Genomic DNA, 25,075 nt, shown 5'->3' with positions numbered 1-25,075 from the left:
GCATAGGGTTCCGGACTGTGGGTTCTGGCAAATGCCAGAGGGTCTGCCATAAGATGCCATAGAAAGTCACTATTTAGTGGGCTGGTCAGGAGGAGCTGATTGGGCCTCTCAGTACTTATATATGTTGGCGCTATATAAATACATGTTAATAATAATAATATAATGACTCCCAGTCCAGACCTGGTTTATATTCACTTTATTTCCTATAACTGCTCAGTACAACATACTGACGTAGGAAATCTTATTTATCTGCATATGGCATATCAGTGGGCTTAGCCTTGAGTTTAGTGATAAGGTCACTTCATCCACAGTCTCACCTGAAAATTGCCATCTAGTGGCCAAAAACGGTGTAACTTTTTTGGACCAACAATTCTGAATGCCATTCATTTACTTTGGAAGAAATTGTGATTTTTAATCCACATTATAATGTCTCTTTACTACATAGTAAACACAACTGTCGTGGAGCACAACACTCAACATGGCCGATTATGTACATTAAAATGGGGCAGCAAGTTGCTGAGATGGGGAAAGTGAAGAGTAACTGGATTATTTCAGAAATGGTACATCATTTATTATTGATTATATTTATAAATGTTCTTATTTATACCAGTTTATAATGAATGTATTTACAATGTATGTTTTTGGAGACTTAAGGCTGTATTGTCTGTGCTGCAAATCTTTTTATTACTCTGAGCATTCAAATAATAGAAATTGGTGGACTATAGTGTTATTTCACATATTTTTACTTCTTTCATGTATGTTTACAAGTCTTTTTTGTACGTTGTACTTTTCTTGCTTTACTTTTATCAGTCAAGTTACACCCTGCCCAGTGCTGATCAATGCTAATGCGAGGCATAAAGTTCTGAATCTTCAGCAATATGTTGCTCACCAACCCCTTGGACTTGCTCAAAGTTGCCTCAAAGCAGGGGCTTGTTTTTCAATTCCAGGCTTGGAGGCCAGTTTTGGTTGCAAAAAAACCCCAGATGTACTGCCAAACAGAACCTCCAGTCCACATAGGGTCTACCAATAGCCAATCACAGCCCTTATCTGGAACCACCCGGGAACATTTTTCATGCTTGTGTTGCTCGCTAACTCTGAATGTTGCTCACTGGTGAAAAAGGTTGGGGACCCCTGTACTAGATGAACAATTGGAGCCTACAGAGACTGTTGGATGAGGACCACATCAATATGCCTAGTGTGACAGACTTCTCAAACCTGCCCAATTAGCAGCCTGATATCATTTGGGCAAGCCCATTGTAGGCCCTTAGCCATCTTAAATTTGACAGTGCATGACTGTAAGGGGCCCAAAGGCTCAAACAGGGGTAGCGGACCAAGGAGGAAGCACAGTCCAACCAGTTCGAGGTATCCAAGGGATTAAGAGAAAGGCGTAGTCAGGTCCAGGCAAGAAGGGTCGGTTCAGGCGGCAAAGGTTCAGTACACAGTTTAACAGGCAAGGTCAAGATCAGAAGCAATTAGAAAGTAGAATAGGACACCCAGGAACTCACTATTTGGAACCTATATAAGGGCACTGACTGCAGTGTTCTGGCGCTTTAAATAGTCATCATTTGGCGCCAAAATCGAGCGTGATTGCGTCATGACGCTGCGTCCATTCTGTCGCCGGCGTCGCTACGTTGCGTCTATCCTGACGCTGGCGTTCGTGCCGATCACGAGGACTCCGTGGGCGCTGCCATCTTGGATTAGGAGACGCGGAGGAGGCAGCACCAGAGCCGTAAGTATCCCTTACAATGACTGACAGAGTAAAATCGGCTATACATAGACAACAAATTAGGGAGGCACCAAATCCACTATTTTGGATTCGGCTGTACCCCCGAATCATTTGTGAAAGATTTGGCCGAATACCGAACCAAATCCTAATTTGCATATGCAAATTAGGGGTGAGAAGGGAAAACATTTTTTACTTCTTTGTTTTGTTACAAAAAGTCACACGATTTCCCTCCCGCCCTTTAATTTGCAAAAGCAAATTAGGACTTGGATTCGGTTCGGCCGGGCAGAAGGATTCGGCCGAATCAGAATCTTGCTGAAAAAAGCGGAATCCTGGCTGAATCCCAAACCGAATCCTGGATTCGGTGTATCCCTACACCAAACGATCTAACTGCTGCGGATCACTGATCAAGAATAATTAAGGAGTCTGACACTGCTAACATCAATCTTTGGCTTTATTCAGACGCATGTGAGGATTACATCGGAGGGTGTACAATTCTAACGCGTTTCGTGACTCTAATGAAGTGCCCAGTTTTAGGGCACGAAACGCGTTAGAAATGTACACCCTCCGATGTAATCCTCACATGCGTCTGAATAAAGCCGAAGATTGATGTTAGCAGTGTCAGACTCCTGAATTATTCTTGATCAGCGTTCCACATCGGTTAGATAGTTTGGTGCAGTCGCCGTTAAGGAGTGACCGGCATATCGCGAGAGCTGCGATCAAGCAGGACGATACACAACTCCGGGTGAGCTCCGCCATTACCGCATAGGTAGTTGAAGTCATCCCTACACCAAATCCACTCTTTGGAATCTGGTTGAATCCCGAATTGAAGCCTACTTTGCATATGCAATTGAAGGTAAATCAGGGCCGGCCCAGATCCGTACCCTGCGCTTCTTCCTGCATTAACCACGCGCGGGGCGGAGGGGGGGGGCTGAGACTGTGAGGCAGAGCATTATTAAAATCACTATTTCCTTGTTTGTGAGACAAAAAGTCACATGGTTTTGTTTTGACAAGGCATTTGGCCGAATCCTGTGAAATCCCAAAAGGAATCCTGGAGTCAGTGAATCCCTAACAAAAACCAATATTGGCGTCTGGTGGGCCGTGGATCCCTCAGTCCAATATTGGCAGTTGCCAGGGTCAGACTGGGCTAGGGTTGCCACCTGGCCTGTATTTTACCGGCCTGGCCAGTAAAAATGATGGTTGACCCCAATGTTATTAATAGGGAAAAAGATAAATATATAGGAAGGCCGGTATTTTTTTCCAGAAAAGGTGGCAACCCTAGACTGGGCAGGTACAATATCTCTGGTGGGCCCTGGATCCCCTCAGTCCAATGTTGGTGTTTGTTTTGGTCACTTTCTACCAAGTGTTGAGAAAATACAAGGGTCTCCTTCATGGCTATCAGTTGGGCTGGTTGGCAAATGGCCTCCAGAAAAATGAAAACCAATCTAGGAAATGTTATAAACAGCTCCATATGGAGAGGAATGGTATGACTTATAACTATACATTGGTATTAAACCCTTTCCCTGTAGAGACATCATTAGCTCGTCTGGGGAACACAAATGATCCCAATTGACACTGACAACAAACTTTATTACATTAGCTCCTTTCTGCCTCTCAAAGAAATGATCTCCGCCCTCCTAATCACGTGTTGTCCGGGTTGCCTGGCAACCAAAGCGTTCTTAGCCGGGCGGCCTAAACTTAAAGTAATGGGAGCGGCCTAGGGAACTGCGCTCTTACTTCGTGACGGACTTCCCAAACTGCAGCTCAGAATCCGCGGCTCCTGCTGGACCAGGAATCTCCGCTGTCACCATGATCTCCACCCAGGTGGGCGCTGTATGTGACAGTGTTAGAGAGCGACTCAATCGTGGTTATTAGGGATTGGGAATTACAAATAATAATATCCAGGCGTGTTACTTGTATATTGCCACTAGGGGGCGCACCGGTTAATCTGTATCTGTGAGCAAATAATAAGAGAAACTCACTGTCAACGTCTGTTTCCATTATGAAAGGGCATAGAGTTGTTATATCCTGCACATTGTGTGTCTTTATATTCTGTAAAGTCTGCCCTGTGCATCTACTGTGTGTGTGTTATCAGTTCTATCCTGCACATTCTATCTCCTTTCTCCCTATTCTTATATCTTATTATACATTCCATCCTGAGCATTCTATCTGCCAATATCTCTCTCTGCCTTACTCCTGTGTAAATTGTATCAAACAATGCACATTCTATCCAGAATACCTTTATTATTCCATACATTTTATCCACTTCTCACGCCGCATGCACATTCACTAAAGGACGAAGCGCCTAACACTAGCGTTAATTCGCTAATTTCGTTAATTCGCCGATTCACTAACGACACTGGCGTAAATTCGCTAGTGTTACTTCGCACCCTTACGCCTGCCGAATTTGCGCAACGGACGTAACTACACAAATTCACTGACGCGCGCATTTTTCTGAACGCTACCTTTTACGCCAGACTTCCTTCACCACCTCAGACCAGGCCAAGTGCAATAGAGTAGATAGGGATTGCTTCAAAAAAAGTTAAACATTTTTCTAAGTCCCAAAAAACGCTGGCGTTTTTCCCCTTTTTTGATGGGTGATAGGCTGAAAAAGATCGAAAAAATTTTTGGGGCTCCCCTCCTTCCCCCCTATATTTCCTAACTCATGGACCCTTAACTATACATGGGCACATGTGTAGGGCAAAAAAAAATTTTTATTTGCTGTTTTGAAGGTTTCCCAGGCTTGTGTAGTGCTGCTACATATACCTCCATTGTAACTTCAATTTGGCGCCGTATGCAAATTAAGCATCGCTAGCGTAACTTCGCTTTGCTTGGCAAATTAACGCTAGTGCAACTTCGCAACCTTACGCTTCCCCTGAGCGCAACTTCGGATTTTAGTGAATTTGCATAGCTCTGGCGAAAATATGCCTGGCGAAGTGCGGCGAATCGGACGCTGGCGCAACTACAAATCCTAGTGAATTTGCCCCATTATCTGGTGTGTCTACTGTTAAAAGAAGGAACTGAAATGTTCTGAAAGCTTGATGTGATTATCACCTTAGTTAGCCAATAAAGGTATCACCTTTACACCACTTTGTTATGCTTCATATTAAAAGTTCTACTCTATAATTACTCTACGTGCTAAGTCTAAGTCTGGCAAGGGATGCCTGGATAAGGTAAGAAATATGGCAGTGTGGCAGTATGCTTGTTTTTTTCCCTGTGAACCTTCCTTTCCTTGTCCTTTAACATTCTGTACATTTGATCCATCCACAACCATCATTCTACCCTCCATATACTCATCATTCTACCCCTCACAGACTTTCGGTTCTACCCCTCACAGACTCTCAGTTCTACCCCTCACAGACTCTCGGTTCTACCCCTCACAGACTCTCAGTTCTACCCCTCACAGGCTCACGGTTCTACCCCTCACAGGCTCTCGGTTCTACCCCCTCACAGACTCTCAGTTCTACCCCTCACAGACTCTCAGTTCTACCCCTCACAGACTCTCAGTTCTACCCCTCACAGGCTCACGGTTCTACCCCTCACAGACTCTCGGTTCTACCCCTCACAGACTCTCAGTTCTACCCCTCACAGGCTCACGGTTCTACCCCTCACAGGCTCTCGGTTCTACCCCCTCACAGACTCTCAGTTCTACCCCTCACAGACTCTCAGTTCTACCCCTCACAGACTCTCAGTTCTACCCCTCACAGACTCTCGGTTCTACCCCTCACAGACTCTCGGTTCTACCCCTCACAGGCTCTCGGTTCGACCCCGCACGGACTTTCGGTTCTACCCCTCACGGACTCTCGGTTCTACCCCTCACGGACTCTCGGTTCTACCCCTCACGGACTCTCGGTTCTACCCCTCACGGACTCTCGGTTCCACCCCGCACAGACTCTTGGTTCTACCCCGCACAGACTTTCGGTTCTAACCCGCACAGACTTTCAGTTCTACCCCGCACAGACTCTCAGTTCTACCCCTCACAGACTCTCAGTTCTACCCCTCACAGGTTCACGGTTCTACCCCTCACAGACTCTCGGTTCTACCCCTCACAGACTCTCAGTTCTACCCCTCACAGGCTCACGGTTCTACCCCTCACAGGCTCTCGGTTCTACCCCCTCACAGACTCTCAGTTCTACCCCTCACAGACTCTCAGTTCTACCCCTCACAGACTCTCAGTTCTACCCCTCACAGACTCTCAGTTCTACCCCTCACAGACTCTCGGTTCTACCCCTCACAGGCTCTCGGTTCGACCCCGCACGGACTTTCGGTTCTACCCCTCACGGACTCTCGGTTCTACCCCTCACGGACTCTCGGTTCTACCCCTCACGGACTCTCGGTTCTACCCCTCACGGACTCTCGGTTCCACCCCGCACAGACTCTTGGTTCTACCCCGCACAGACTTTCGGTTCTAACCCGCACAGACTTTCAGTTCTACCCCGCACAGACTCTCGGTTCCACACACATTGTCACCATAATTTCTGCCCTCCAAACACTTTACATTCTACCCCACACAGATCATTCCATTGCCTGCACACAGTCTCCATATTAATACCAGCGACTCCTATTAAATCTAGCAGCGATGACAGGTCTAAATTTTCAGTGTGTCTTATTCTGAAGGCAGTATATATATATATATATATATATATATATATATATATATATATATATATATATATATATATATATATATATACATACATACATATACAGTAGAACCCCTATTTTACATCCCCTGATTTTAAGTTTTCCCTCATTTTACATTGTTGTTTTGTGGTGCCACCTATGTATTATTATTATGCATAATACATTTCCCTGATTTTACATTTTCCTGGATTTTACACCATTTTTTTCTGGTCCCCTAAAAAATGTAAAATGGGGGTTCTACTGTATCTTTAAAAAGGTCTATTGCTGGAACTGATTGGACTTCCTTGGATCAACAATCTAGTGCTGGAGAATTGCATTTGATGAACCAAGTAACCATGGAACATTTATGTGCCATCAACATTAAACAAATCAAACATTATTTGATTCATTGGTACATCAGATACATCAAACCCAGCTACTTGGGGGAATAACAGCTCATTTGTTTCTACTCTATTGTTCTCCAGCTCAGTGGCGATATCCTGAAGCCGCAGTTCATGGAGCAGCTGAACTACCTTAGAGAAAGATGTGACCATCTCGCTGCCTGTCTCCTGCTCTCCTCTAAGCACATCCATAATAAACTCTCCCAACCTGCAGATAAACCTCAAGGAAGGCCCAAGACTGCTATGGCTGCATTAGGTAAGGAATTCTAGGCACAAGCACATCCTCCATGCTGACACCTTACTGCAATGCCCTGTCAAATACACGTACAATGGGTAATTTATTAATTCATTGCCAGGGTTGATCTATTGTCTTTACTCACTCACCTTCATTCTTCTCAGTTACACAATAAGTGCACATTCTTACAGCTTCTACATATAAAATGAGACAATAGAAAGACAATAGGAACTAGGGATAGGCATGTATGGCACAAAGATGAAATACAACATATGCTTTGCTGAGATTTTTTTTCCAAAGATCCTGTCCAGCTTCACCCAACACCAAATCCACATATCACTGTGTGCTGGGGAGTAACTACAGGTTGAGTTGACCTCTGAGTCTGCACCCAGCTTTCCATGTGCCAGATATAGGAAAGGTGAAAAACGGGGAAGCAGAAATATAATATTTGCAACATTTCCTGTTATTTTTCTGCTTAAAATATAGGTTCTTATATTAAAAAGCATTCTTATGAAGGCAATATACATGCATCATGTTTAATTCCAAGTAAACCTTAAAAATAAGTGACTGTAAAATTCATGAGAGTGCTATTCTAAGCACTTTGGCAATTTACATACATTCATTATCTATTTTTTTAAATTCCAAGATATTGAGGGAAGGAAAAACAGTAGAAACCTCTGATAACTTTACTCACTTCTTTCCAACATCAGTAGCCCTCTTCCTTTCTCCTGACAACTGCCTTGACTACTTCATGGTTTGAAAGTGACCGGAAGGTGTTGCTTTTGTAACAAAATTAATTTATTTTAATAGTACACATATCCCTTAATAACTTGGAATTTAAAAAATGTAAATTGCAAAATAGAATATAATTCTCATCTATTTTACATTCACTTATTTTAACATTTTACTTATCCTTTAATGGTGCTTATGATATACACTATAACCACTCCGTAGTAGCAATGATGGAACAATAACAGGGCATTAAAGTCATGCTGACACATTAGCACATTAAAAATAGCAACTGATTAGATACAGGTATGGGATCCCTTATCCAGAAACCTGTTTTCCAGAAAGCTCCCAATTACGGAATGGCTGTCTCCCATAGACTTCATTTTATCCAATGAATCCAAATTTTAAAAAAATATTTCCTTTTTCTCTGTAATAATAAAACAATACCTTGTACTTGATCCAAACTAAGATATAATTAATCCTTATTGGAGGCAAACCCAGCCTATCAGGTTTATTTAATGTTTACATGATTGTCTAGTAGACTTAAGGTATGAAGATCCAAATTATGGAAAGATCCCTTATCAGGAAAACCCCAGGTCCCGAGCATTCTGGAAAACATGTCTCATGTATTTGATTTTTTTGTAGTTGCAGCAGACAGCTGATTGGTTGCTATGAGATGCTACACCGACGCAATTTTGCCCAGTTTTAGTAAGTGAGCAATAAAGTATTTATAGGATACTAGAACAATAGACTCAGATTATACAGTTCATCTCTTTTAAACTTGGCTGTGGGGCTTCTAAGGGACACCTTGAAATGTGTTTGCTGCTTAAATTGAATCACATATGTGCCACATATGTGTTTGTTTCTCCTGATCTGCTGGCTAGCAACAACCTCTTCTTTTTAATTCAAAGCTACACAGACAGGTGACTATAAAAGCAAGGTGTCAAGTCATTCCTTATCCACATACTCCCTCTGCTGGTGCCTACAAGATAGACTTCTTCTATTTCATTCTGCTCTCACAGTGATGTCTTATCATGCAGTATTAAAACCTCATATCCTCAGTTGGCACCCACACTGCCTAAGTAAAAACTATTTATAGAAGCAACACTAGCAAAATAATAATGTCAGGAGCTTAACAAGATTTATCACCATGGGCAAACAGCCATGCACAAGCCTAGCATCACTATGCACAATTCAATGCAACAGCAGGAGTGGTGTAAATAATCTCCATTACTGAACTACACATTACAATCACCCTCCTGAAAAATTGAGCAGTGGTATATTTAAATAAAGTGTACACAGCTCTGTGTATTGATGTTTTGTAGTGGAGACATGGCTAGGCATCGAAGTAGTGGCACTACAAGAATACTTGCAAATACAGTATAAGAAGTGGTGGGTAGGTACATAATATTCAAATGTATAATTTCCTATAAAGGTCAGGTAAGTAATCTGTTCTTGGTGTTTTCATTGGTATCCCTACTGCCCAAAATGCCTTTCTCTCCATTTTTATTCGCATCCTTCAATGTGGTCTCCTCTATCCAAGTGTTCTTTCATATTAATAGGAGGAAGCACATGGAATCCATATGAAACAACTATGAATCGTGAATACACACACAAAATCTCATCAACCCAGGCATTGCGGTAAGTCTTCAAACATATTTGTAAAAATCCAACATTAAACCACTGTTTAACCACGGGCTTGGGGCTAATTGTGTTACCCATGTCACCCAAATTGAAAATATACAAAAAAGGGTGGGGGTTGTTGGAAGACAACATACGTCCCAACGTTCCCGTTTTTTGCGGGGCAGTCCCAATTTTGACAGCTCAGTCCTCAGTTCCGGATTGTTACTGAAATGTTCTCTTTGAGTTTCTATTTGATCTCCTGCACTGAACAGCCAGAAAAAAGATACAATGTTTCTGACATTTAAATAAGAGGCTCTTGGCAAAGAGCTCAGAACATAGATACATTTGTAACAATTTAAGATAAGCCAAGCTAAAAATGTAACTAATAAAATAAGCAGCTCTCTTGGGAGAATTGAGACTCCTTAAAGGGCAATTTCACCTTCAATAGCAAAACTGTAATAACACATAAAATGACCCTAAACCTGCCAGAAATGTGTTCAAATGTTCCATAGCCTGCCAAATTTTGTAAAATGAACATGGTGTTTAGGGGGTGTGGCCACTAAATGCGCATGGTCAAAAAATTTGCCCCGCTGTGTGGCAGATCTTTTTGTCCCTCTTTTTGTTTTTGAAATGTTGGAGGTATGGCACAACGGAAGTACAATGGAAATGCAGCTGATCTGACCCACAAAGCTACATGTATACATGAGATAGAAGGGATTGAATAATGCACAGTCCCTGGTCCCCCAATTCACTAGGAATTTAGTATCTGTGCAAGGGTGTATAATTTCAATTATCAACAATAATCATTTTAAAACAGTCCATTGCAAGTAAGAAAATAAGAGCATACAAATGATGGCTGCTGTGGGTACCGACACAATTTGCAATTTATTAGCACCTGTTTCAGTAAATCAGCCCCATTGTCTTGTTCTCAAGCCATTTTAGCCTAAGATGCAGATAGAATCTTCTGATCCTTTTTTGGATTTCCCAATGCTATGTTACAACACTGTTTCCATTCAGCATATCTCCTCATGTTGGGCAAACGAAACCTCAGGTTGGTTGTGTATTGCAAGGTACATGCTGCTGTTGGATAATAATAAATTATCCAGTGGAACAGAGTAACAAATGAGTAAGCCTTAATGCTACTTGTACCTTCTGAAAATAAATGATTTGGATAAATGCATTAAAGGTATAGGACCTGCTATACAGAATGCTTGGGACCTGGGGTTTCTAAATTCTATTAGAAAATCATTTAAACAATAATTAAAAGGCTTGTTTGGCTTTCAGTAAAGATGTAATATATATATATATATATATATATATATATATATATATATATATATATATATATATATATATATATATATATATATATATATATATATATATATATATATAGTTCAATATGAGACACCTGCACTCTATCCTCTGTAGTTCCTTGCCGGGTGCTCGGTCAAAAGGATATGTATCAATTGAAGATGGACCAGCACTCCGTTTTCTTTATCAAAAGTGTTTATTCAATACACTGTGCATCCAACGTTTCGGCCCGCATTGGGGCCTTTATCAAGGATAAAGTGTGTGTGGCTTAGTGCCCAATATTTATACCCACAATTCCCTCATTAGCAACGTCATGATGACCTCATTACAACACTCAATTAACAATTCAACACATATGATGAGTGGTTAATCACAATAAAAAAGGTGTACCTTCATATTTGTGTCAATAGGTGTCAGCAAAATACTGTGCATTTAATCTGTGCTCATATTCCATTGAAGTGAGTTAAAAAACTGTTACAAATCAATCTCCTTGTTTCCAAGGCCGATGGATACACAAATACAGCACCTGTGAATCAAGATAAGCCTTATCTTAGTAAATTGCAACATATTGTCAATTATGACATACAATCATATAAGGGAAACGGCATTTGTTATATATATATATAAGTTTGGATCAAGTACAATGTACTATTAAATTATTACAAATAAAACAATCGTTTTTAAAAATTTGGATTATTCTATATTTGTCTATGGGAGACAAACTTCCCATAATCAGTAGCTTTCTGGATAACTGGTTTTCAGATAATGGATCCGGATCCCATACTTGTACTGAAGGGCTTTGTGCTCCGTTTTGGAGCAAAGAGACTTGCAGCTGCCCCCTATGGATACAACACTACCTGCATTCAGCAGCACTGTGTTCATGAGAGGGGTGGCCAGGGGGAGGCACATATACTTCCATCCCCTAATGTGCCCTAGTTAGGGAGTGTTGGAGATGCAGGCAACACCAGGGCCCTGTACTTACCCCCTGGCTTGTGCCCCTTAGTGCTCTTACACTTCTGCCCTGGGTCTATGTAAATGATCCCTTTGCATAGTTTTTAAAAACAAAATTTTTTTAGTCTTGCTTGGTATTACAGTTACCATTTAATGGCTATATCTACTCTCAGGGCTCCTGTTACTGCAGGCCAATTATGCTGTCATGCATCAATCTACATATTTATTCACAGGTTTTTGTAAAGTACACCCAATCCATGTAGTTCCCTCCTGAGGGATCCTGTTTCTTACACCTGCCTCGGTTTTCCATTCTAGTCCTCAGACATCTAAAGGCTACAGGAATCCTTACTGCCTGAGCGACCCGGTGGGGATGAGTATGTACAGCGATGAGTTTGGCTGGAAGCCATATTCCAAACCAGAACCGATAAGGGCAGCAACATCTTCAGGAACGAGAAGTAACAATCCCCAGGCGAATAAGGTAAACTTGCTCTGCGTGTGTCTCACATATGCCACGTGACAGGCGGATGTGAAAATGGACACACTGGCCCTGGAACATTTAAGGGGTCGCAGACCCAGACATAACGCCGTCCCACCGCACCCTCCTAGTTTTCTGTTGAAGTTTTCACAAAACATAATTATAGATGCAAGAAAATGCACCTATTAGAATTCTACTGATCATAAACTTCATTATAAATGCAAAAGAATTGGCCTTTGAGAATGATGATTGCTAGCAGTATTTCCGGCTTCCTGCTGTTATCTTACATATAGAGATACTTATGACCAGTGGCCCCCTGCACACTCCAATCCCTATCTTCCCTCCCACTTCCTGCCCTATCCACACACCGATACGCACGCTCCCCGCCCACTTCTCCACTCTGTGCCGACTTGCACTCCGCATGTAAGAGAGCTGCTGGGGAAGGGGTGGTTCTTGTGAGCTATAGAGGAAGCCAGTGTCCAGGCCCCCCTGTTCTCCAGCCACTCTGTGACTTCGGGGTCTGCTTCCTCTATAGATACGCCACTGATTATGTCATTTTTCCTCTATTATAATACACTGGAATCAAACATGGGAGAAAGATACAGACTTGTTTAGTGCTGGGAAGCTGTTCTTTAAGCTTCCAGCTTCAATTGCAGGAACAAAGAAAATGCAGCCAGATTTATACAGATCAGCTGGGATTCTTATTTTTGCATTTTTTTTCTGGCTGTGGAGATTTGGAGAAATGTTCTATTGTGCAATTTCGCTTTAAGGGCTCTTACTAACAAGCGGTTGAAGCTGCGCTCCCCTGCGTTCCGTTTTTCTGCGTTCAGCTGCAGGGGAGCGCAGGACTAGCCGCATTATGTTTTTTCCAATGGGGCTGTACTCACACAGGTGCATGTAGGCGCCAAACGCAGGAAAAATACAGCATGTTGCGTCTCAACCTGCGTTCGGCGCCTACATGCGCCTGTGTGAGTACAGCCCCATCGGAAAAAACGTAATGCGTCGATTCCTGCGCTCCCCTGTGGCTGAACGCAGAAAAACGGAATGCAGGGGAGCGCAGCTTCAACCGCTCCTCAGTAAGAGCCCTTAGAATACAGACCTGATGTTTCTTGACTACAGCTCCCAGCATGCCTCAACTTATATGTTACATTATTCTGGGATTTGTAGTCCAGCAACAAAGTTTGGTTGACCAGTGCCTTTCAGCAGGGTTTACTACCCCTAAAAAGGGTTTTTTTCACCTTCAAGTTAAAGTTTAATATGATGATTCAAAAACAATTTGCAATTGTTCTTTATTTTTTTATTATCTGTGTTTTTACGTTATTTAGCTTTTTATTCAGCAGTTCTACAGTTTGCTATTTCAGCAATCTTGTTGCTAGGGTCCAAATTATCCTAGTAACCATACACGGATTTAACGGATACTGTAATATGAATAGGAGAGGGAATGAAATAAAAAGTAGCAATACTCTGTAGCCTTGCAGAGCACTGGTTTTTAGATGGGGTCAGTGACTCCCCATTTGAAAGCTGGAAAGAGTCAGTAGAAGAAGGCATATAATTAAAAAAAAACTATAACAAATAAATGATGAAAACCAATAGAAAAGTTGATTATAAATAACCATTCTATAACATATTAAAAGTTAAAGGGTGGGTCACCTTTAACTTTTGGTATGTTGTAGGATGGCTCATTTTATTTTAATTCTGCAGGGTTTGCTTTCTCTCTGGTTTTGAACCTCGGCAGGGTCGGGCTGGGCCGGTGGGACACGGGGAAAAAACCCGGAGGAAGGTGCGCACCGGAGGAAGGTGCGCGCATGCAGGGGGGGGGGTTGTAGCACAGGGGGTTTTGCGACTGGGGGGCCCAGAGGATGGTGAGTGGGCCTCTGGGGCTGCCCTGGGTCCCCAGTCCGACACTGAACCTGGGCCTAGGTAGAATAAAGGGTTAGAGAAGGGCAATAGGGCGTGACCAGTGGCGTAACTACCGGGGGAGCAGGGGGTGCGTTTGGGCAAGGGGCCGCGCCCCCTCAAGGCCCCCCCGGCAGCTCGCGCGCCACGATTCCCGGGCGGTTCCGGGTGTACGGAGGGGGGCGGGGGCCCGGCAGCGCGTCCCGCGCCAGGGCCCGCCCCCCTCTAGTTACGTCACTCGGTGTGACTGATATATTTCAATATTATAAGAATGCTTATGTTTCTTCTAAACTTGGTTTATTGTGTTTTTATTGTTTTATGTTGACAGACCTGCATAGGAAGGATTGTGAGTATCATTTTATGTTGATGAATATTTGCCATTAGGCTTTCACAGTTTGGAAGCTGTCTCGCGAGGAACAAAAGGCTGCTTTTGACACCTGCACACCTTTGAAAAAAACACCAACAGCTGAAGATTTCCAGAGAGTAATGAAGGCCCAGTTCTCTTCCACTTACAGAGGAGATTTTTTAGGATTACCACAAGGTACACGGAGATGTAAATGCAAAGCATAGTTTTTTTGTGATTAAAACAATAGGCAGTGAAATGCACATGCAGTTGGGGTAAGTTTGGCAAATTTGGGTACAATTGCAGAAGGCGCAGAGCAGACTCAGAAAGTGCATCAACCTTTAATGACCATGACGATGCTGGAATTGCACTTGAATTTACAATTTCCCACTGAACTTGTAGACAAACACCTCTCCTTGTATTTTTTTTTCTTTTGGAAGTATTAATTTCAAAAGAGCGATGGAGGGGAGGGAGGGACAGCGACGGAGTTGAGGGTGTCAGGAGGGAAGGAAGAGGACTTTGAGGTGCGGACTAGGTATAGGCAGAAGACAATTTTAGAGGTAGCTGCCCTGCGCCCCTCTATTATTGCGCCCTAGGCAGCTGCCTCTTCTGCCTACCCCTAGTTCCGGCCCTGCAAAGTAACAGTAGTCAGCCAGCTCAGCAAAGTAGTCAGACAGATCAGCAGGGGGCTACGTTTAGGGAACTGTTCCAAATCATTAAAAATCATGAAAAGTCTGCACATTTTTTAACTGATGTATATTGCAAAGTTGCTTGAAATCATGTTTACTTTTCAAAAAGCTTACGTTATGTTTGTTTGGAGTTCCCCTTTAAGGTATGAAGTTCCAAATTAGATCCATTATCCAGAAAACCCCAGGTCCCGAGTATTCTGGATAGCAGGTCCCATACCTGTACAGATATACCTGTACAAGAAAGCCATCTCCCATAGGCTCCATTTGAATCAAACAATTCTAATTTTTAAAAATGATTTCCTTTTTCTCTGTTATAATAAAACAGTACTGTGTCCTTGATGCCAGCTAGGATATAATTAATCCTTATAGGAGGCAAAACAATCCAATAGGGTTTAATTAATGTTTAAATTATTTTTTAGTAGCCTTAAGATATGGAGATCCAGATCACAGAAAGATCCCTTATCCAGAAAACCCCAGGTCCCGAGTATTCTGGATAACAGGTCTGTCACTTCTTTGTTAGTATGTGCTTATGCAGTACGGCAGGGGATAGTTGGCGATGCAGGATCGATGTGCGATAAGGTATGCATGGTGCGGGGCGGGGGGATCGTGGGTCACCTGCGATTAGGCACATAAAGGGCCCAACTTCAAAGTAAAACTTCAAAGTAACAGCGGATAATCTGTCTACTGAACTGAATAAAAACCTCCTCCTTCTGCAAGCTGAGGTCAGATAAGGTAACCACAAAACTACCCACATTTTTAATGACACTGCTTGAAAATTGTTTTTATAGAAAAATAGATTTAATGGCAGCTATTCCCCAGGAAACTGTCATTTCATAATGAGTGCAATTAGGAGGAAAAAAAAACATTGTGCAAGTAAATTAGTTGCTGAAATGATTCAAATGATGATTTAACATATTTAGTTATAATTTAGTAAAATTAAATGTATTTTGGACCTAAATTCATAACAAAGTACCTTTGTAATGTTCTTGCTTTTACGATTGTAGATTATTGGCAATTTCACAGTATTCTGCCTGTTTGATGGCTTTTTCTGCAGATTTAAAGCATGAGAATCCCCGACTTCGAGTCATTGTAATATCTGCTATTTTATAAAGCCATGGTGTCCAGAAGGAAGGAATACTGGGACTGGGACTAGAGGTGTAGATCTTGGCTAACATTCCACAACACGAGAAAATTGCCCAAAAGTACTTCCATCCCATGACCCATTATTGAGAATTATAAAACATGCTTTGAGCAATGGTGTCTGTTCATATTCACTGTATTTTCGGTCAGTTCAACGTCAGTAATTTTTATATTTGGTACCGCTCCTACATTCTGCTGTGCTAAAATCTGTATAACAATAGAGCCCACACTCCAGTGTGAGACAGGGGTATTTTTGACCTCAGGGGACCCACACCCCCTCAGAGGCCCCCACCTCAATCATGAGCTTCTCCTGGTGAGATACCCAACACCCCTTTTGCTTCTCACCACAGTCAACGAGGGGACAAGGTGGATCACTAGCAATTTCCAGTAGAAAGTGGGTCTGACCAGTGGGGCCCACAAGGTTTTTTTTTTTTACCCCAGTGTCCCACCAGCCCAGTCCAACACTGCCATACTCGCTATATCTGGGTACCTGCATTATAAAGTATAAATCAGCAGTGGCTGAAAAAACTGACCCATTGTAAAAAGGTTAAAGGAACAGTAACAATAAAAAATGAAAGTGTTTTAAAGTAATGAAAATATCATGTACTGTTGCCCTGCACTGGTACAACTGATGTGTTTGCTTCAGAAACACTACTATAGTTCATATAAACAAGCTGATGTGTAGCAATGGTGGAAATTGAAAAAAGGCTATATGGCACAGGTTAAATAGTGGATAACAGATAACACCATTATGTTCTACAGAGCTTATCTGCTGTCTGCTTTGTAACCTGAACTGTTTCTCCTTTGAATAGCTGCCCCCATTGCTACACAGCAGCTTATTTATATAAATAATAGTAGTGTTTCTGAAGCAAACACAGCAGTTTTACCAGTGCAGGGCAACACTGCATTATATTTGTATTACTTTAAAACAATTTCATGTTTTGATGTTACTGTTCCTTTCAATACATCCTTATAGCAGGGAGCAGTACTCAAAACATATGAACTACTGCCTCTGGTCCAGTTAGGTGAACTCCTGCTGTATGATAGGGTTCCCATTAGGCAATGTTTCAGGATCTTAGCTCCTGGGGAAAAGTGTCCCATACAGGGTCCTCACATGGTAAACAACTAATTTAAAGGAAAACTTTACCCCTAAAATGAATATTTAAGCAACAGTTTATATCATATTAAGTGGCATATTAAAGAATATTACCAAACTGGTGTATATATTTAAGTAAATATTGCTCTTTTATATCTCTTGCCTTGAACCACCATTTGGTGTTGGTCTCTGTGCTGCCTCAGAGATCACCTGACCAGAAATACTGCAGCTCTAACTGTAACAGGAAGAAGTGTGGAAGCAAAAGACAGAATTCTGTTAATTGGCTCATGTGACCTAACATTTAGGGTTTGGTTGTGTGCACCGTGAATACCACAATCCCAGGGGACGGCCCTTATTTAAATGGCAATTTTCTATTTATGATTACCCAATGACACATACTACTTAAAAAGTGTATCATTATGAAAATGGTTTATTTATTTACATGAAGCAGGGTTTTAAACATGAGCTGTTTTATGCCATATCTTTTTATAGAGACCTACATTGTTCGGGGGGTATAAGATTTCCTTTAGGTATATAATTTTGTTTAATTTACTTTACTCTTAAATTTGATTATTCAGTTGCTTGTTTTTAGGGAAAGGAGAGGAATCAGATTAAAATCCGTGCTTTAGAAGTCAGTGTTGTATGACCCAGAGATCTTAGTGAACCTTTTGATATCATTGTCTCAATTGGTTTAGTTCCTGACTTTCATTTTAGTGTTTTCTTCCATACCTACAGGCTTTCAGGTTAAATACGCCTTGACCCCTACCTTGAACTGGAAAAAGCAAATTCCTCGCCCTCTTGAAACGGAGTCACGATTTCATTATCAGATTCAGCCACATGATCCTGAACTACAGAACTTCACGTACAAATATGGATGTTACGCAAACAGGCATCTGCCTGCCAAAGGTGTAGGTAAGAGCACTGCCGCCATGATACCATTTCCTCTACCGAAGGAAGACATTCAAGACATTGTCAGTATAATATATAGATGCATTCAGCTCTGGAATGTTCTTCTCATTGTTGGGCAGTAAGTGTTGTAGTCTCATTTACTAAAGGAGGCGCAGAGCTATAAAAAAAATGCTTTTCCCCATAGACAAGCCATTTAACTGTCATGTTATGCCATTGTGTGCTGCAAATAATTACTGCCCCATCCAACAGGTTGAACGTCAAAAGGACAGGACAATGAGCAGATATGCAAAATGTCTGTGTCAACAAATCATTTTCTATTTATTTCTGCAAGTTCAGATGGTGTTTATGCACCTTTTCTACATAGGCTCCACTGAATGAGCTGATGTCAAAACGGGGGTATATTTCCCCTTTAATGACTGGAAATTCTTTTCAATACTTAAAGCAATGGCCTATCTGAGTCAGCTGGTTCCATTTCTGCTTCTGCTATCATAAAACTAAAAATTCCATCTTCTGTGCTAGTGCAGAGATATGTAGCTCTGGAACGCTCCAGCATCTTTATGTTGTAGTGATTTGCAGGCCAGGCAAATACTTGCGAATGGGTTGGGCGGGTTTGGGCCGACCTCACTCCTTCATTTGCAGGTCACTGGCGGGTTCAGGTTGAGCTCTTCTGCCTGCTATCCCCGGCCGCGACCTTACACTGCCGGTTCCAACTTCTGCCTGTCTATCCCTATAGAGACATCATCGTGGGCCGGGCCTATAAAAGGAAGGCGGAAGTCATGTGTGGGGAGTGTGCGGGTTAGGGTCAGGTGTAGGTCGAGTTTTTCTCAACCCGCACATAACTCTTGCCTCCTCAACAACAAACAATTACATGAACTCTTAGTATGTTATAGAATGGCTAATTCTAAGCAACTTTACAGTTGGCCATCAGTTTTCCTTTTTTATAGTTTTTGAATTGTTTTCCTTTTTATACTGACTCTTTCCTGCTTTGAAATGGGGGTCACTGACCCCCATCTAAAAATAACAAATGCTTTGTAAGGCTAAACATTTATTGTTATTGCTACTTTTTAGTACTAATCTTTCTATTCAGGCCTCTCCTATTCATATACCAGTCTCTTGTTCAAATCAGTGCATGGTTGCTAGGGTGATTTGGACCCTAGCAACCAGATTGCTGAAATTGCAGACAGAAGTGATGCTGAATAAAAAATAACTCAAAAAAACACAAATAAAAAAAATTAAAACCAACTGCAAATGATCACTCTTATCACTGATCAATTTGTTACAAGTTTGAAAATGAAACCAGAAATCTGATTGGTCACTGTGTGTAGCGGCTCTGGTGCAATTTAGCAGCGCTGTGTTTTAACATTTGTCCCACTCTGTTTATATTGCTCTTGGTGCTGATTCTTTACTTTCATAATAATAAAATTGCAATAGCACCAATAATCATGCAAGGTAAAGCTCTGTATTGTTTATTATGATTTTTGCACATAGTCCTGAGGTTGTCACTTTATTTCCTTTTAGTTCCTACTGTGCTAAAGTCTCATATCCAGAACCAAGAACACAGAAAGCAACTGACTACATATCAGAGGCATTTTGGAAAAGAATACATTGACCTTCCATCACTTGTAAAATCAATGAATCCAGAGGAGCTAAATAAATATCTGGATAGCGTACCCCCTGAAGGTAATTCTACGCTTACTGAATAATTCCAACAATGAATCAGTACCCACAAGTGATGGACAGAGATACTGATTGCATACATTTTAAAGGGGATCTATCGCAAAAATTAAAGCTTCATCTCACTAAATGAAGACACTTTCTAAATATAATCAATTTAAAAAATTCAGTACCGTTTATAAACTGATCAGTATCTTACTCTCATCATGCAGAGGTCTGGGTCAGATTTTCATTGTCAGGTAGATCTTTTAGGGGAGCTCCCTTTCCTAGTAGATAAATATAGAGTGAGGAAAAGAAATAGGCGCTTTCTAAAAAGAAAAAAATTGCCAATAGTGTGTTACTTTTTAAGAAAACTGGCCTTGATCTACTGTAGGTCAGCCTACTCACATTTGGTAGGAGCGATAAACAGCAATTAGGCGTAATAGCTTCTGTGGTTCCCGGGTACTGACAGGACCTGTTGGCAGATAAAGTGTAATAGTGAAGTATTGCCAAGTGTCACGGTCGGCACCCTAAATTCAGAACCAATGCTAAGCACCCTCTTCTGGGTTCTTGCTTCAGCCTTTAACAGCCACCTTTCACCTCGGGAGGAGCCCTCGGCTAATCGGATGCCGCCAGGTCTTATTAAGAGAGGTGCCAAGTGAAAGGTTCTGAACGAGCAAAGGGGCACAACGGTAATGCAAAGTCTTTTGGGCAGAAGGTCGTGGTACAAGGCGTAGGCAGAAATCATAGTCAAATCAGGCCGGGTCGGGGCAGGCAAAACTTTTGTTTGAATAGTTTCGTGTGAGCTTTTTGAAATTTGGCAATACTTCACTATCACAGCTTATCCGCCAATAGGTCCTGTCAGTACCCGGGAAACACTGAAGCTATCATGCTTAATCGGTGTTTATCGCTCCCAGGGTCGGACCGGGGGGCCCAGTGCCCACCGGGACTGCTGTCCAGGGCCCCCCTACTCCGACGCACCTCTCTGCGTGCACGCATGAAGGCGCCGGCACCACACGCATGCGCTGAGCCAACGAAAAAGAAACCCACAAAGACATGGTGGCAAATTCACTAAGAATCGTAGTTGCGCCAGGCGCAACTTCGCCGCACTTCGCCAGGCTTAGTTTCGCCAGCGCTCCGCAAATTCACTAAAATCCGAAGTTGCGCACAGGGGTAGCGTAAGGTTGCGAAGTTGCACTAGCGTTGATTCGCTAAGCGAAGTTACGCTAGCGATGGTTAATTTGCATACGGTGCCAAATTCAAATTTCAATGGAGGAATATGTACAATCACTACAAATGCCTCGAAAAACCTTCAAAACATCAAATAAAAATTTTATTTTGCCCTACACATGTGCCCACTGTATAGTTAAGTTGCCATGAGTTAGGAAATGTAGGGGGGAAGGAGGGGAGACCCAAAAAAAATTTCGATCTTTTTCAGCCTATCACCCATAATATAGAAAAAACGCCAGGGTTTTTTGGGATTTAGAAAAAATGTGAACTTTTTTTGAAGCAATCCCTATCTACTCTATTGCGCTTCGCCTGGTCTGAGGTGGCGAAGGAAGTCTAGCATAAAAGGTAGCGTTCAGTACACTGCGCGCGTTAGTGAATTTGCGTAGTTACGTCCGTAGCGAAAATTCCCCAGGCATAAGGGTGCGAAGTAACACTAGCGAATTTACGCCAGCGTCCGTTAGTGAATTTGCGAAGTAACGAAAATGCCCAACGCTAGCGAATTGACGCTAGCGTTAGGCGCTTCGGCGCTTAGTGAATTTGCCCCCATGGACAGAACTTACAAACTCCTTGCAGATCACAAGGATATTACCATAAAACTAAGGGATTAGAATTTGCTCAGTTTTGCTTCTAATAAATATAATATGAGGCAGTAATATGATGGCCTCCCGGTTGACTGGATCAGTCCTGTTATTTGCATACAGAATAGAAGTTCTCTATATTAAAGCAACATTATTCAGATTTTTCCGCTCATTTGAATCAGTTCATTCTACACTAATGTTTTCTACTTCAATTGACAGACAAAGCAGCGGTTGAACAAATCCTGATTTCAGTCACAGGCCGCGGCTATCAGAATTTAAAGCAAAAATCATCTCAAATGAAGGTTCATGGACACCAGCCTAAGAAGTGAATTTGTTCTTCAGTCAATGCAGATTGTGCGATTTTGTGTGTGTGTGTGTGTGTGTGTGTGTGTGTGGGGAATACAACAGGAGCTTTTACACATTTAAATTCTTCTACCTCACGTGAGACTGCTGCTGATTACTGTAACTGGGTCTGTCCTAATAAAATGTTATTAGTGTGATGTGTTTCAGAGGGGGGCAATTCAATTAATATACATTTCGCTATTGTACTATTCCCTCCAATTCCACTGATCACAGTGTAGAGGGTCCAGGGGTGCTACTCACCAGATCACTCTTTCAATGTGCATTACTGGTCATCTTCCAGGTTTTGAGAATTAAAATATGTTAAACTAATAGTTATTCAAAAGTTTTTTCAGTATTCACTACATGTGATTACTACATGCTAGAAATAAACCAGGATTTACCCACATTTTTCATCATGAGGGCAATTTTTTATTAACTGCATTGATAAAAAAACAGGGCTGCAATATGTTTCCCATTAATGATCAAGATTTTCATTACACTGCATGAAGGTGGCCATTCACTATAAGATTCACTTGTATGGCGAGATTGGTAAATAAGCAGATCTTTCCCTGTTATGTCCACCTGAATCGGATAATATTGGGCTAATCTGATCGTTCCACCCCAGGGCCAAATGATCGGATTAAGATGACAGAAAAGATGACAAGGACCTCATCAACTATCCGATGCAGACACAGAAGATCAAACCTGCCCAATCAACATCTGACCAATTTTTGGCCAGATATCAGGGAAGCCTGTGGAGGGCCCGATACAAAGGCCACCGAATCGGTTTTAAGAACCCAAATCAAGTTTAAATCTGGCACTGTATGATATGACAACCTTTGCACTAGGAATCTGGGTGATGCATAAATTAGGGGGTGGCAAGGGGGATATTTAAAGGAGAAGGAAACCCATAAAGTGGACATACAGGGTTTCCTTCTCCCTTAAAGGTGGCCATACACGATAAGATCCACTCATTTCACTAGGTTGCCAAACTAGCAGATCTTTCGCCAGACAGGGCGAGTTAGTGATCGGATTGTGCGCTGACGGGTCGTAAGACTGCATTAACTAGCTGATGCTATCCTCAATCACAGGAAAAATCAAACCTGCCCAATCGATATCAGGCCGACTTTTTGGACCCCACACAGGGGCAGATAAGCTGCCGTATCGGTCTGAAGGACTGATATTGGCATCTTTAATCTGCCAGTGTATGTCCACTTTATGGGGCAAATTTACTAAAGGTGAAGTGACTAACATGGGTGAAAATTCGCCCTTTGCTAGCGAAGGAGATAAACTCTAGCGGTACTTCGCTCCCTAACGCCTGGCGAATTTGCGCTCTGGCGAATGGACGTAACTACGCAAATTCACTAAGATGCGGATTTAACTGAAGGTTACCGTGCCAGACCTGCCTTCGCCACCTCAGAACAGGCGAAGTGCAATAGAGTAGATTGGAGTTCCTCAAAAAATAGTTGAACATTTTTCCCAAAAAGTCCCAAAAAACGTTGGCGACTTTTTATTTTTCAGGGTGATAGGCTGCAAAAGAGTTCCTCTTTTTTTATTTTTCTCAGGCTGCAAAAGATCGTAATTTTTTTTAAGGGTACCCGGCTTCCCCCCTACATTTCCTAACATATGGCACATTCTGTGGCTACTAAAGCAAATAAAGTTCTGTCTTGCATAAAAAAAGAGCATTAACTCAAGGGATGAAAACATAATTCTGCCTCTTTATAGGTCTCTGGTGAGGCCTCATCTGGAGTATGCAGTGCAGTTTTGGACTCCAGTCCTTAAGAGGGATATAAATGAGCTGGAGAGAGTGCAGAGACTAAGTGCAACTAAACTGGTTAGAGGGACGGAAGAATTCAATTATGAGGGGAGACTGTCAAGGTTGGGGTTGTTTTCTCTGGAAAAAAGGCGCTTGCAAGGGGACATGATTACACTTTACATGTGTAGGGACCTATAGGATATCCTATCCCTATAGAGTTAATCCCCTACCTTTTTGTATGTAGTTCTCTTTTCCTTTGTTATTGGGCCAAGCCCTTGTAACTGGTAAAGTGTAACACCCTCACCTATTGGACAAAGAGTGTAATGACACTCCCCTGCCACACTGCTATATAGTGTTGTGCAGGGAGTGGCCTCTTCCTCTTTGGCTCTTTGGCTCCTGGTGCTGCTGCTAGGTGAATCCCCATTGAGCCTGGGATCACCATAGGCCCCAGTAAGCATTTACCCCAGCATGACACCTTTGGTGCTAAGTCGGGGACCAGGTAACCCCGTGAACGAGGACCAGCTAATATAGTAAGATCTTGTTATAGACTCTCTAGGAGAGAAAGACAGAGAGGTGTAGCAGAAAGAGCAGTTGTCGCTCCAACGAGGATTGTAGGATGAAGTAGCTTCCCACAAGGCCTGTTTGCCTTTAGAGCAGGGAACTCAGTTGATAGGCATCTAGGTGAGCAAAGGACTACCTGTACCCTACCTGATCGATCCCGATCCCCTCACTGTGCAATGTCGGTTAAACTGGGAATTGATGTACACCTATCTGCAATATCCTTTGGGAGTCGCACCTGTCTGACTGTGAACCTTGTACTGTCCAAAGTGATTCCACCTGCTGTGTCCTTCGTATATTTGTAAGTAAACCTGTGGTCATTTGCCTCTGGCATAATAAATCTGTGCTCCTGTTTTACCTTTTTAAAGAACCTCCTGGCGTCCATTATTCTATATTTGCACTTATATGCCTGTGAGTTGTAGTTCAACTACAGTTTAAAGGGGAAGCTTCCATTTGGCAAAGGCTCTGCCCTGGGTGAGGATTTGCAATGTAACCCATGCTCACTACCTAGCTGGTCACCCTAAATTCCTAATTGGCAGAATAGGCCAAGAAAGCGTTACACATGTACATTAGAGGACATTATAGACAAATGGCAGGGGACCTTTTTACCCATAAAGTGGATCACCGTACCAGAGGCCACCCCTTCAGACTAGAAGAAAAGAACTTTCATTTGAAGCAACGTAGGGGGTTCTTCACAGTCAGGACAGTGAGGTTGTGGAATGCACTGCCGGGTGATGTTGTGATGCTGATTCAGTTAATGACTATAAGAATGGCTTGGATGATTTTTTGGACAGACATAATATTAAAGGCT

At 42.2% G+C, this 25,075-nt stretch overlaps 1 protein-coding gene across 1 annotated transcript; it reads left to right on the top strand.

Annotated features, from left to right (window-relative positions):
* The first annotated feature begins 3,392 nt into the window (after positions 1-3,392).
* On the top strand, positions 3,393-22,356 carry tex26.S (testis expressed 26 S homeolog). The gene is made up of 8 exons (XM_018250253.2): positions 3,393-3,547; positions 6,832-7,003; positions 9,274-9,352; positions 11,915-12,077; positions 14,355-14,511; positions 17,974-18,150; positions 19,666-19,827; positions 21,828-22,356. Exons 1-8 carry the CDS (start codon positions 3,533-3,535, stop codon positions 21,935-21,937), a joined length of 1,035 nt encoding a protein of 344 aa, XP_018105742.1. The 5' UTR covers positions 3,393-3,532; the 3' UTR covers positions 21,938-22,356.
* The last annotated feature ends 2,719 nt before the right edge of the window (positions 22,357-25,075 follow it).

This window comes from Xenopus laevis, chromosome 2S (genome assembly GCF_017654675.1).
Source record: "Xenopus laevis strain J_2021 chromosome 2S, Xenopus_laevis_v10.1, whole genome shotgun sequence".
NCBI lineage: Eukaryota > Metazoa > Chordata > Amphibia > Anura > Pipidae > Xenopus > Xenopus laevis.
The sequence above is the reverse complement of the archived record's forward strand: the minus strand, read 5'-3'. Positions and strand labels throughout refer to the sequence as shown.